Source organism: Tachysurus vachellii, chromosome 13, assembly GCF_030014155.1.
Source record: "Tachysurus vachellii isolate PV-2020 chromosome 13, HZAU_Pvac_v1, whole genome shotgun sequence".
Lineage (NCBI taxonomy): Eukaryota > Metazoa > Chordata > Actinopteri > Siluriformes > Bagridae > Tachysurus > Tachysurus vachellii.
Window position 1 is genome coordinate 22,985,477 of NC_083472.1, and position 10,992 is coordinate 22,996,468.

The window sequence follows — 10,992 nt, forward strand, 5'->3', positions numbered from 1 at the left end:
ACAGTTTTTGTGTTCAATTTTAAAAAAAGCAACTTGTCGTTGTCAAATGCACTCTAGTCAGTCAGGTGTCCATTCCCGTGCCACTGTAGAGCAGTGTGTCCACTTTTATCTCCCCCTCATTTACCTACATAGAATTGTTACTGCCCCCTAATGGTCAAAAAATGAGAAAAAGCACCTAATGGAGGCCCAGCAGGCCAGGCTTCATGCTGCCCCATGTTTGCTTTATTGCTCATTTTCCGTACAGGAGGAACCATATAGAGTGATGTTTTGCCATGACATAACGGTGATGAAGGTCGCTATAACCATTTATAACTACTAAATGACATTTTTTAATATTTTGTCATTCCTAGGTTTATGAAAATTGTAGCTTAATTAAAAGTCTCTAAATGAAACATACATTACACAGCTTCTATTAATTAAATAAATATTCTAATTCAAAATACCATAATTTTATTTATATAAGCAGATTGTTGATGATATTATTATTATTATTATTATTATTATTATTATTATTATTATTATTATTATTATTATTATTATTATTACTCACTCACTCTCTCACTCATTTTCTCCCGCTTATCCGAACTACCTCGGGTCACGGGGAATTATTATTATTATTATTATTATTATTATTAACAACAAATACATATTACATATATATCAACTACAATAATAATAATAATAATAATAATAATAATAATAATAATAATAATAATAATAATAATACAAATAATAATAATAATAATAATAATAATAATAATAATAATAATAATAATAATAATAATAATAATGGATTTTTAGCTTTTCAATTAATTACTTAAAAAAATAAAAAATAGATTAGAAGTATATACTAATTATGTTGCTGTAATCAAATTTCTTTCATTAGGTCAGATGCAGTTCCACTGTTTTAGACATTATTTGTAGCCATGATAACAATTAATGGTCAAAGTGCACAATTCGGTCTGTCTCATTTCACCTCGGTGGCTAAACATTAACTCGCTTTATCTTTAGATGCAGTTGTTCACTGTCTGTTCACACCCAGTGAAGACATGTGAGAGCTGCAAACATGAGCACACCACACCACAACACGTCGTGTCGGTAACCTCCGACACGTCCTGAGTGATCAATAAAAAGCAGAAAGGACCGACGGAACTCCAGTGGAGCATGAGAACCATGGAGCTGTGGAGAATATCACTGACTGTAAACCTGTGGCTCATCAGTAGCATGAATCTACAGCATGCATCAGCTTTCAACCTGGATGATACCAACATTTTAAGGAAAACCGGAGAGCCTGGGAGTTTGTTTGGATTTTCCCTTGCAATGCACCACCAACTCAAACCTACTGACCAGCAACTGTAAGTTTATTTATAATGCAACCGCTTGAAAGTGTTTGAGGTCACTGTGCTAGCTATTAGTCTGTGTGCTGAATCAGAATAAAAGTGAAATTTATTTGCAATTTAGTTTTAGACCTGTGAGCATGTGGTAGCTCAGTGGTTAAGATGTTGGCCTACAGAACGGCTTCTGCTGGTCCCCTGAGCAAAGCCTTTTACATTCATTTGTATAAAACAAGATCACAATGAATGCTGCTCTAAATAAGAGTGTCTGCTGAATGCTCTCAGATTTTTTTTTTAGCATAATTGACTAAATTCTACACATAAAACAGCATTCTAAGATACAGACAATTGGCTTTAGATCTCCACACAAAGACATTCTCATAACCAACCAATCATTTCTGACCTCAGCTTGCTGATCGGTGCTCCACGTGCGAAAGCCTTACCTGGTCAGAAAGCCAACATAACTGGAGGTCTCTATCGCTGTAAGTTCACAACGCAGAGTGATGACTGTGAACGGATCCCTGTAGACACTGAAGGTTGGTGTTAACATCTGTAAACATTTATGATAATGCGAATTAGTATTCAGAATTTTTACACGTAATAAATCATGGACAGATTCGAGGCCAGGACAGGGATTTGACCAGCGGGAAAACCAGTGGATGGGTGTGCTTGTGAAAAGCCAGGGTCCAGGAGGAAAAGTGGTGGTGAGTTAGTCCATAATATATAACACAGTAATAATTACTCTCATTAATGTTGTATTTGGATTGTTAAACTCTAATAATGTGTTAAAGTAAATATTCAGAAAATGTAAAACAGCATGAAAAAACATTTCCAGAACAGACGTGGACTTTAATAATTAGTATAGAGATGTTAGATGGTAAAAGTATATTAGTAAATAATGATACTATGGTAAAGTATTGCTCTTTATATTGATCTCTAATACAAGACACACAGTCCGGGACACATTCGGTAAAAAATAAATCCAATGCTAAATAATAAACAGACTCCGTTAATGGAATGTTGATTCACAATGGGTTAGCATGTTTGCCTCACACCTCCAGGGTTGGGGGTTCGATTCCCGCCTCCGCCGTGTGTGTGTGGAGTTTGCATTTCTCCCTGTGCCTCGGGGGTTTCCTCCGGGTACTCCGGTTTCCTCCCCTGGTCCAAAGACATGCATGGTAGGTTGATTGGCATCTCTGGAAAATTGTCCGTAGTGTGTGAGTGCGTGAGTGAATGAGAGTGTGTGTGTGTGCCCTGCGATGGGTTGGCACTCCGTCCAGGGTGTATCCTGCCTTGATGCCCGATGACACCTGAGATAGGCACAGGCTCCCCGTGACCCGAGGTAGTTCGGATAAGCGGTAGAAGATGAATGAATGAATGAATGATTCATGGAGGAATTTGCTGGAATCCATCCATGTAGGTTTGTTCTCACCGCTACCAGCAGTGGATAAGGGACAATCGACTGGTGCTGGGCAGATGCTTCATCCTGGAACAGAACCTGATTGTAGCTGACACAAGGACGTTTTGCCGCAATCGGGGCAGTTCAAAGGAGCAGTTCGGTTACTGCCAACAGGGCGTCTCTGCAGCTTTCACCAGGGATAAGAACTATATTGTGTTCTCAGGGCCTGGTGCCTACGACTGGAAAGGTACACCACTCTTGGGATATTAAAAATGTTTAAGATGTTAAATATTTAAATATATACTTTTTTCCACTCCTTAGAAAGGTATAAAGGTATCGAAATCTACTTTTGCTAGTCGCTGGTGTATAATTAAGGCTTTATTATGTATATTTTACCAGGTAGTGTATGTTTAATTCACTTAAAGCTTGACAGTATGTTAATACACATTAAATGTACAAAAGGTTTACTGATAATTTTACCATGCCAGCAATAAGGAAAACTTTTATTATTATTATTTTTTGCATGCTACTTGATTGAACACAATTTTTCACAGGTACTGTCCGCATGGAGCCAGTTGAAAACTTTTTTCTGGATTCCTATGAAACCGAAGGACAGAATGTATTCGACGGAACTTTAATCCCACTGACCATCAGCAGCTATTTAGGTGAAACATTCAATGCTTTTATTTGTTTTGTGATGAATTTACTTTACTTACTTTACTTTACTTTATTTTCGACCAATTCTACATATTGGGGTCAATTTTAATGAATAAATATATTCATGCTGTAATCATGTCTGATAGTTTCCTGGTCATTTTCAGTGCTAATGTATGTAAACCTTAAAGGTGAGGTCTCCGATGTTTGAGAAATGCTTCAGAAAACTGAGTCGGGCCGACAAACAAAACAAAAATCAAAACAAACGTGTAGCCAATAAGCAGAAAGGGGCGTGTCTTGTCAGTATGGGCGGAGAGAGTGTTCACTGCGCATGTGTGACATTAGCAGAAAGCAGTTTTAATGTTGACATGGAGGATAAAAACAAGAAAGAAAGAGAAGAAAGGCTTACGATAAGGTAAGAAGTAGGACGTGTTAATATAGGATCAGCTTTCCAGCCCTGGAGAGAACTGAAGGAGCAGGAAGTTGGTCACATATTCACAGATTGGAGTTTCCCGCGTCAATAACTCCTGATCTAAACACTGTTACTACACAAATAACACCTCTTTTCTATCGTAGTAATGTAGAGACGCAGCTACAACCGTGTTTTGTGTAGTAACAGCATTGATTTTTGTTTTGTTTATCATCCCAACGTAGTCTTCTGAAGCATTTCTCAAACATTGGAGACCCTACCTTTAATGGATCACTTCAAATGTTTAAAAAATGCATCCACGTAGTTAATACCTGCCTTTCAAGTATATATTTATACACTTAATTTTTATATTTCATGTAATTTTTAGGCTGCAGTAAAATGAATACATTTTAGAATAGAATTCAAAATTATTGAATACAGATCATAGTTTTTTTCGAAGCTGAAGTGACACTGCTGAATATTTATCTCAGTTAAACACCAAGATTTAAAATGACCCAAGATGGATTTGACATATTTTTCATCGTCTTGCACTTTTCCAGGCTTTGCTCTGGACTCTGGAATGAATCTGTTAAAGAAAGATGAGCAGGTCATAGTGGCCGGAGCTCCACGCTCCAATCTCAGTGGTGAGGTTCTGATCTTAAAGCCTGAAGCTGTGGAGGCTCAGGTGAGTCTGAGAGTAGCTCACGTTCTCCATGGCCCGGGTCTGGCGTCCTCTTTCGGCTACTCGCTGGCTGTGACGGACCTCAATGCAGACGGGTAAGACGTCTAGAGCTAGAGACCTTGGCTTGATCTAACACGCCTGGCTCTTATTGACCTGATTGTTTATTTGTTCCTTTCATTTTAAGCAATGTCAAAAATATTTATTAAGATCGAGAAGCAAAAGCTTTTCCAGTGCTTGGGAATTCTTTGTAGGAATTAGGTCAATAATTACGTAATTCTACTTCAGAGAAAAAAAAGGTCAAAATGAGAATCTACTTGAGCTTTCAGAAATAATACAATTTATATTTTTTCTATTTTTTTAATGAACTAATTTTTTTTGCGCTGCAGTAAAAAAAACATTTCAAACCAAGTGATTCAATAAATTAATATCAAATTTTCAAAAGTATTTTACATATATATCAATTTTACGTTTGTAATATAAGTGTACTTGTGGTATATATTTTTTTAAATAAATAAAAATAAATAAATAAATAAACAAATAAACAAGTAAATAAATAAATAAATAAATAAAGGTCTTCATATTTTAAGTGTAGATTAATTGTCCAGAAAAAAAAAAAGAAAATTATTATTGCTATTGTTGTTAATTATTTATTCGAATTCATTACAGTTTGACAAAACTAAAATCATGTCTTCTGCTTGGTTTACCAGATGGGATGATCTTGTGGTTGGTGCTCCTCAGTACAGCACGACGGACATAGAGGCAGGGATAGGTGGCGCTGTTTACGTCTACATAAACCGCAGAGACGGTCGAGACTGGGACCGGTTACAGCCAGACATTCTTACTGGAAATAAAGACTCCATGTTTGGACTAGCGGTAGCAAACACCGGGGATGTCAATCACGACGGATACAACGGTCAGAAATTCTACCAAGACACGCCTTCTTATCCCAGACATCATTGGTCATTGTGTTTATTACTTTTTCTTGTTTTTGACAGATTTTGCAGTTGGAGCACCTTATGATAATGATGCCGATGGTGCAGTGTATATTTACTTTGGCAAAAATGGACATTTTACACAGAAAGACTACCAAGTAGGTGACACGATTATTTATCCAGTTTGAAATAAGCAGTGGGGGGCACGGTGGCTTAGTGGTTAGCACGTTCGCCTCACACCTCCAGGGTTGGGGTTAGATTCCTGCCTCCGCCTTGTGTGTGTGGAGTTTGCATGTTGTCCTCGAGCCTCGGGGGTTTCCTCCGGGTACTCCGGTTTCCTCCCCCGGTCCAAAGACATGCATGGTAGGTTGATTGGCATCTCTGGAAAATTGTCTGTAGTGTGTGATTGTGTGAGTGTGTGAGTGAATGAGAGTGTGTGTGTATGGGTTGGCACTCCGTCCAGGGTGTATCCTGCCTTGATGGCCGATGACGCCTGAGATAGGCACAGGCTCCCCGTGACCCGAGGTAGTTCGGATAAGTGGTAGAAGATGAATGAGAGTGAGTGAAATAAACAGTCTCTGGAGAAATATTTCACCTTTAACCTTCTGTTATGTAGGTTTTACAGGGTAAAGCCCATCGAATCAAACTGTTCGGCTATTCCCTGGCTGGAAATGTGGATATAGATGAGAACGGCTATCCAGACTTAGCCGTGGGCTCACTTTCTGACAGCGTACTCGTCTACAGGTGACACTTTAGTTTCAGTTTTCTTTCACACAGGTCCTATATCCTGTATAATTAGTCTGTAAGGAAGATACATAATTTGTAATATTCCTTTTTTGTTAAAGGGCTAAACCAGTGATTAGCATTGAGAAATCCTTGACATTAACACCAAGTGAGATGGACTTCAAGAAAAGAGACTGCCAGAAAGGTCACTGGTGAGAAAATCCATAAAACTCTATGCAGCCTTATTGTGGTCATTAGTATCTCTGATGTTTTACTGAACGTCTACATGTAAATCTTTCAGCCTTATTACAGCTGAATCCTGCTTCTCCTACACGACATATCCAGCGACGTATAACCCTAAACTGCGTGAGTGATGAAATACTGCTTGGTTATGAATTGTATTTTTTACTTCAGTTTGTCCTTATTAATATTTACACAATAATGAATAAAGCATATTTCTGTGAAGCTCATTGGATAAGTGAAAAGAAAAATCTTTAATATTATAACAAGTCTCTTTATAGCTTGCTTTATAAAACTTATCGTTTCCTCTCTGCGGTCCTGTAGAGATTCTCTACAAGCTGAACGCTGATGAACGCTGGGTTCAGGAACGTCATCAGTCCCGTCTGGTTTTCCAGAACAATCATGAAGGAAACACCGTCCTCCAGACACAGGGTCAAAAACAATGCGTCCAAAGCAGCCTCCGTCTCCGGGTACTGAACCTTCTGCTTTTCTTTATATTTACACTGAGTGAATATACAGTATGTGACGTTAATTACCTGTGTCTCCAGGCTAACACAGAGAACAAGCTTACAGAAATCCCCGTCAGTGTGTCGGTGTCTCTGCCGCAGTACAGTCCTCCTCAGACGCTGAGCCAAAGCTCTCTACCTGCTCTCCAGCCAGCGCTAAATGATCTCCAGCCTCGGGAAAGCACAGCGAAAGTGTGTGTTAGACAGAAACATGACAAGAGAAGGGCTTTGGTTTATGTGATTTTTTCTAATAAATCTTTCTTTTATTTTCAGTTTGTGTTTTTGAACCCTGGCTGTGGAAGTGATAATATCTGTCAGAGTAACCTGCAGCTACAATACAGCTTCTGCTCCAAAGACCAACATCAGGACTCATGTTCAGCACTAGCCAGGTGACCTCACACACTTTTTCACATTTTTCACAGATAAAAAAAACATCAGAAAGAATATATTTGTAAAAAAAAAATAATGAATATGGGCTCAATATCTTAAAAATAGAACAAATAGCTAAAAGTGTCTGAATTATATTTGAGTCAGTGTTGTTTTTGATGATGGTGATGATGATCCTGATGATGATGATGATGGTTATAATTATCTGTATGATGATGATCCTGATTATGATGATGATAATGATGACAATGATGATGATGATAATGATGTCGATGACAATGATGATAATGATGATGATGAAGAAGATGATGATGATGAGGATGAGGATGATGAGAATGTTTATGATGATCCTGATAATGATGTCGATGACGATGATGATGATGATGATGAGGATGATGATGATGATGCTCCTTATGATTATAATGATGATGATAATGATGATGATGATGATGATCCTGATGATGATGTTTATAATTATCTGTATGATGATGATGACGATAACGATGATGATGATAATGATGATGATGATGATGATGATGATGATGATGATGATGATGATGATGATGATCATGATCATTTTGATGCTGCTGCTGCTGCTAATTATAATGAGAATGTTTATGATGATCCTTATGATGATGATGATGATGATGATGATGATCCTGATTATGATGATGATGACGATAACTATGATGATGATAATGATGATGATGATGATGATGATCCTGATGATGATGTTTATAATTATCTGTATGATGATGATGATGATCCTGATTATGATGATGATGATAACGATGATGATGATGATGATGATTTTGATGCTGCTGCTAATGATAATGAAAATGTTTATGATGATCCTTATGATGATGATGATGATGAAAATTATGATGATGTTTATGGTGATCCTATAATTCAATGTTGAAGCTCTTAAAAGAGCTTGAAATTATTAAATGCCCACAAATTGAACACTACAAGCTCTCTGGCTCATTTGAAAGCTAATGATCCTTTAAGTCACATAGAGACCTCTTTAACATGCACTGTTTAGTCTGTGTTTAATCTCTATGTTGTTCTGTATATTAAAGGGAGGATGGAGTGGCAGTAATCTCCCCCGGCGCTGGGAACACGGCCCTGGAGGTCACTGTGACCAATCCAGGAGGAGATGATGCTCATCTCGCTCAACTGGTTGCAAACTTTCCAGAATCTCTACCGTTATCATCAGTCATCCTCAACCCAGATAGTGTAGGAATAAAACACGACTCGATAGATATGGAAGAGATTCAAATGAAAACGCTTACTCAGACATGGAGGTCATAAAAGTGGACCAGTGTGGACTGTGTGTGTGTTTGTTTTCTGCAGAAAGTGAACGTGCAGTGTGACGTGGATGCGAGTAAAACCAGAGTGGAATGTAACCTCGGAAATCCTTTCAAAAGAAATGCAGAGGTAAACTGAAAGACTCTGGAGCCGTATGTATTTATTTACTTTATTTATTTACTCTGGTTTTACTTATTCGAGATGATTCATTCTCTAGGTAACGTTTTATCTCTTGCTAAACTCTGACCGTCTGACGCCGAGCGTAACGGACGTCAACGTGACGCTGAATCTCCAGACGTAAGACGTGATGTTTATGCTATGACGTCAATTTTGAATTGTCAATTTTTCTTCTATTAAAAACACAATAAGGTGCAAACCTTTGTCTCCAGTTATAATATAGCATGTAGAGATCTAAACACTGTACATTTTATTTATTTCATTACTGAATTCATCATGCATTGAATGATAATTGTTATTAATATTAAATTATTTCACGTATGTTTTGTCGCTCTAGGATCGGCGTGCAAAATATTTCCGAAACGGTCGCAGAGGCTCGAGTTTTCTTTGAGCTGTATCTGCAAGTGTTTGGGTAAACACGACGCTCCGTTATAGAAATTATTAATAGAAATATAGATTTGATTTTCGCTTGTACTTTAAAAACAAACGTGTATAGCAGTGGTCCCCAACCCCCGGGCCGCGGACCGGTACCGGTCCGTAGACCAAATGGTACCGGGCCGCCCAAGGAACATTAAATTATTTCCATTTTATTTACTGTGGTGTATTTCTCTCGGGTTTGTGCGACTTTCCATGGACGAGAAGTTAACCGGGAGCTGAGAGACGTCACCTAAAGCCGCACCAATAACGCGCATGCGCAAAATATCGTGATATCGGGCCGGGTTTAGGTGACGTCTGGAGCTGAGCGGCTGCGGCGTTGTAGCTTTGGTGGAGAGAAGGTGTGTATCGCTCTTCTCTCTGTTCACTGGTACTTTCTCATGTTTAACAGTACTTGGTGTACGTGTATATTGTGTTTGCTCAAATTTCACCCACAAATTAGCAAAAATGAGTATGAAACTGACGTCGTTAGAAAGTTAGAATCTCTGCCGGTGTTCTGGATTAAAGTCATGGCGGAATACACTGAGGTCACCACAGCACTTAAATCCCTATTGCCATTTCCGACATCCTATCTGTGTGAAGCGGGGTTTTCTGCAGTGACAGCAACCAAAACAAAACAATGGAATAAACTGGACATAAGCAACACACTTCGGGTGTCATTGTCTCCTATTACCCCAGATGGAACCGTCTCGTTGCAAAGAAACAAACTCAGGGTTCTCATTGATTTAGTGTTGTAGTGAGTTAAAAAGGCATGTTTAAATACAATTAAATTAAAATTATTAATTTTAATGTAGGGGGGCACGGTGGCTTAGTGGTTAGCACGTTCGCCTCACACCTCCAGGGTTGGGGGTTCGATTCCCGCCTCCGCCTTGTATGTGTGGAGTTTGCATGTTCTCCCCGTGCCTTGGGGGTTTCCTCCCCCGGTCCAAAGACATGCATGGTAGGTTGATTGGCATCTCTGGAAAATTGTCCGTAGTGTGTGATTGCGTGAGTGAATGAGAGTGTGTGTGTGCCCTGCGATGGGTTGGCACTCCGTCCAGGGTGTATCCTGCCTTGATGCCCGATGACGCCTGAGATAGGCACAGGCTCCCCGTGACCCGAGGTAGTTCGGATAAGCGGTAGAAAATGAGTGAGAGAATTTTAATTTAATTGTATAGCCGCCATCCCCCACCCCCAGCGAGCCGCGGTAAAATTATCAAACATTGACCGGTCCGCGGCGAAAAAAAGGTTGGGGACCACTGGTATATAGTATTAAAGAAAATGAATACAAAATAAAAAATGTTTATTGACTGATTCATGTCCATTGATCTCTTGAGGAATTAAAATCCTTATTGTTGTATTGATTTATATCGAGACGTTAATGCTGCCTCTCCCTGAACAAACACACCTCTAACACTTTACCAGCTCTCTCATTACTTTACTCTGTGTTACTGTTGGATGTCTGCAGACAGGCCAAACCGTCTCAAGTGTACTATCGAGAAGCAGAGGAAAGCAAGGAGATCAGAGATCCTGTGCAGTACGAGTTCACGGTTCGTCCATTAAGTTTATAAACATTTCTTACGTCTTACCTGCAAAATTTGTCTTCGCAAACAACGATAGAATTTCGTACCTCGTACCCAGGATATCTCGAGTAGGACCGGACGTGCTCCTTATAGATAAGAAGAGAATAGAAGGATAAACAAATGTGTGTCTATGTCTTTCCTTATTATTAGATCAGTAACATGGGTCGACCTCTGAAGTCCTTCGCGTCCGTGACTCTCGACATCCAGTGGCCGAAGGAGAACAAAGCAGGCAAGAGGCTCCTGT

General features: G+C 39.0%; 1 protein-coding gene across 2 annotated transcripts in view; it reads left to right on the forward strand.

Annotated features, from left to right (window-relative positions):
- Window positions 1-1,050: 1,050 nt before the first annotated feature.
- LOC132855924 (integrin alpha-6-like) overlaps window positions 1,051-10,992 on the forward strand; it is a 14,476-nt gene continuing 4,534 nt past the window's right edge. For both annotated transcript variants that reach the window (XM_060885211.1, XM_060885210.1), the window contains exons 1-20: window positions 1,051-1,355; window positions 1,743-1,870; window positions 1,950-2,038; window positions 2,755-2,980; window positions 3,288-3,398; window positions 4,357-4,573; window positions 5,186-5,391; window positions 5,474-5,568; window positions 6,027-6,154; window positions 6,256-6,345; window positions 6,435-6,499; window positions 6,698-6,843; window positions 6,922-7,071; window positions 7,153-7,268; window positions 8,346-8,502; window positions 8,620-8,703; window positions 8,792-8,871; window positions 9,089-9,163; window positions 10,634-10,715; window positions 10,899-10,992. The exon at window positions 10,899-10,992 is cut by the window's right edge and continues 86 nt beyond it. In XM_060885211.1, the coding sequence (XP_060741194.1) occupies window positions 1,165-1,355; window positions 1,743-1,870; window positions 1,950-2,038; window positions 2,755-2,980; window positions 3,288-3,398; window positions 4,357-4,573; window positions 5,186-5,391; window positions 5,474-5,568; window positions 6,027-6,154; window positions 6,256-6,345; window positions 6,435-6,499; window positions 6,698-6,843; window positions 6,922-7,071; window positions 7,153-7,268; window positions 8,346-8,502; window positions 8,620-8,703; window positions 8,792-8,871; window positions 9,089-9,163; window positions 10,634-10,715; window positions 10,899-10,992 (2,530 nt within the window). In that variant the 5' untranslated portion in view covers window positions 1,051-1,164. The remainder of the gene's footprint in view (window positions 1,356-1,742; window positions 1,871-1,949; window positions 2,039-2,754; window positions 2,981-3,287; window positions 3,399-4,356; window positions 4,574-5,185; window positions 5,392-5,473; window positions 5,569-6,026; window positions 6,155-6,255; window positions 6,346-6,434; window positions 6,500-6,697; window positions 6,844-6,921; window positions 7,072-7,152; window positions 7,269-8,345; window positions 8,503-8,619; window positions 8,704-8,791; window positions 8,872-9,088; window positions 9,164-10,633; window positions 10,716-10,898) is intronic.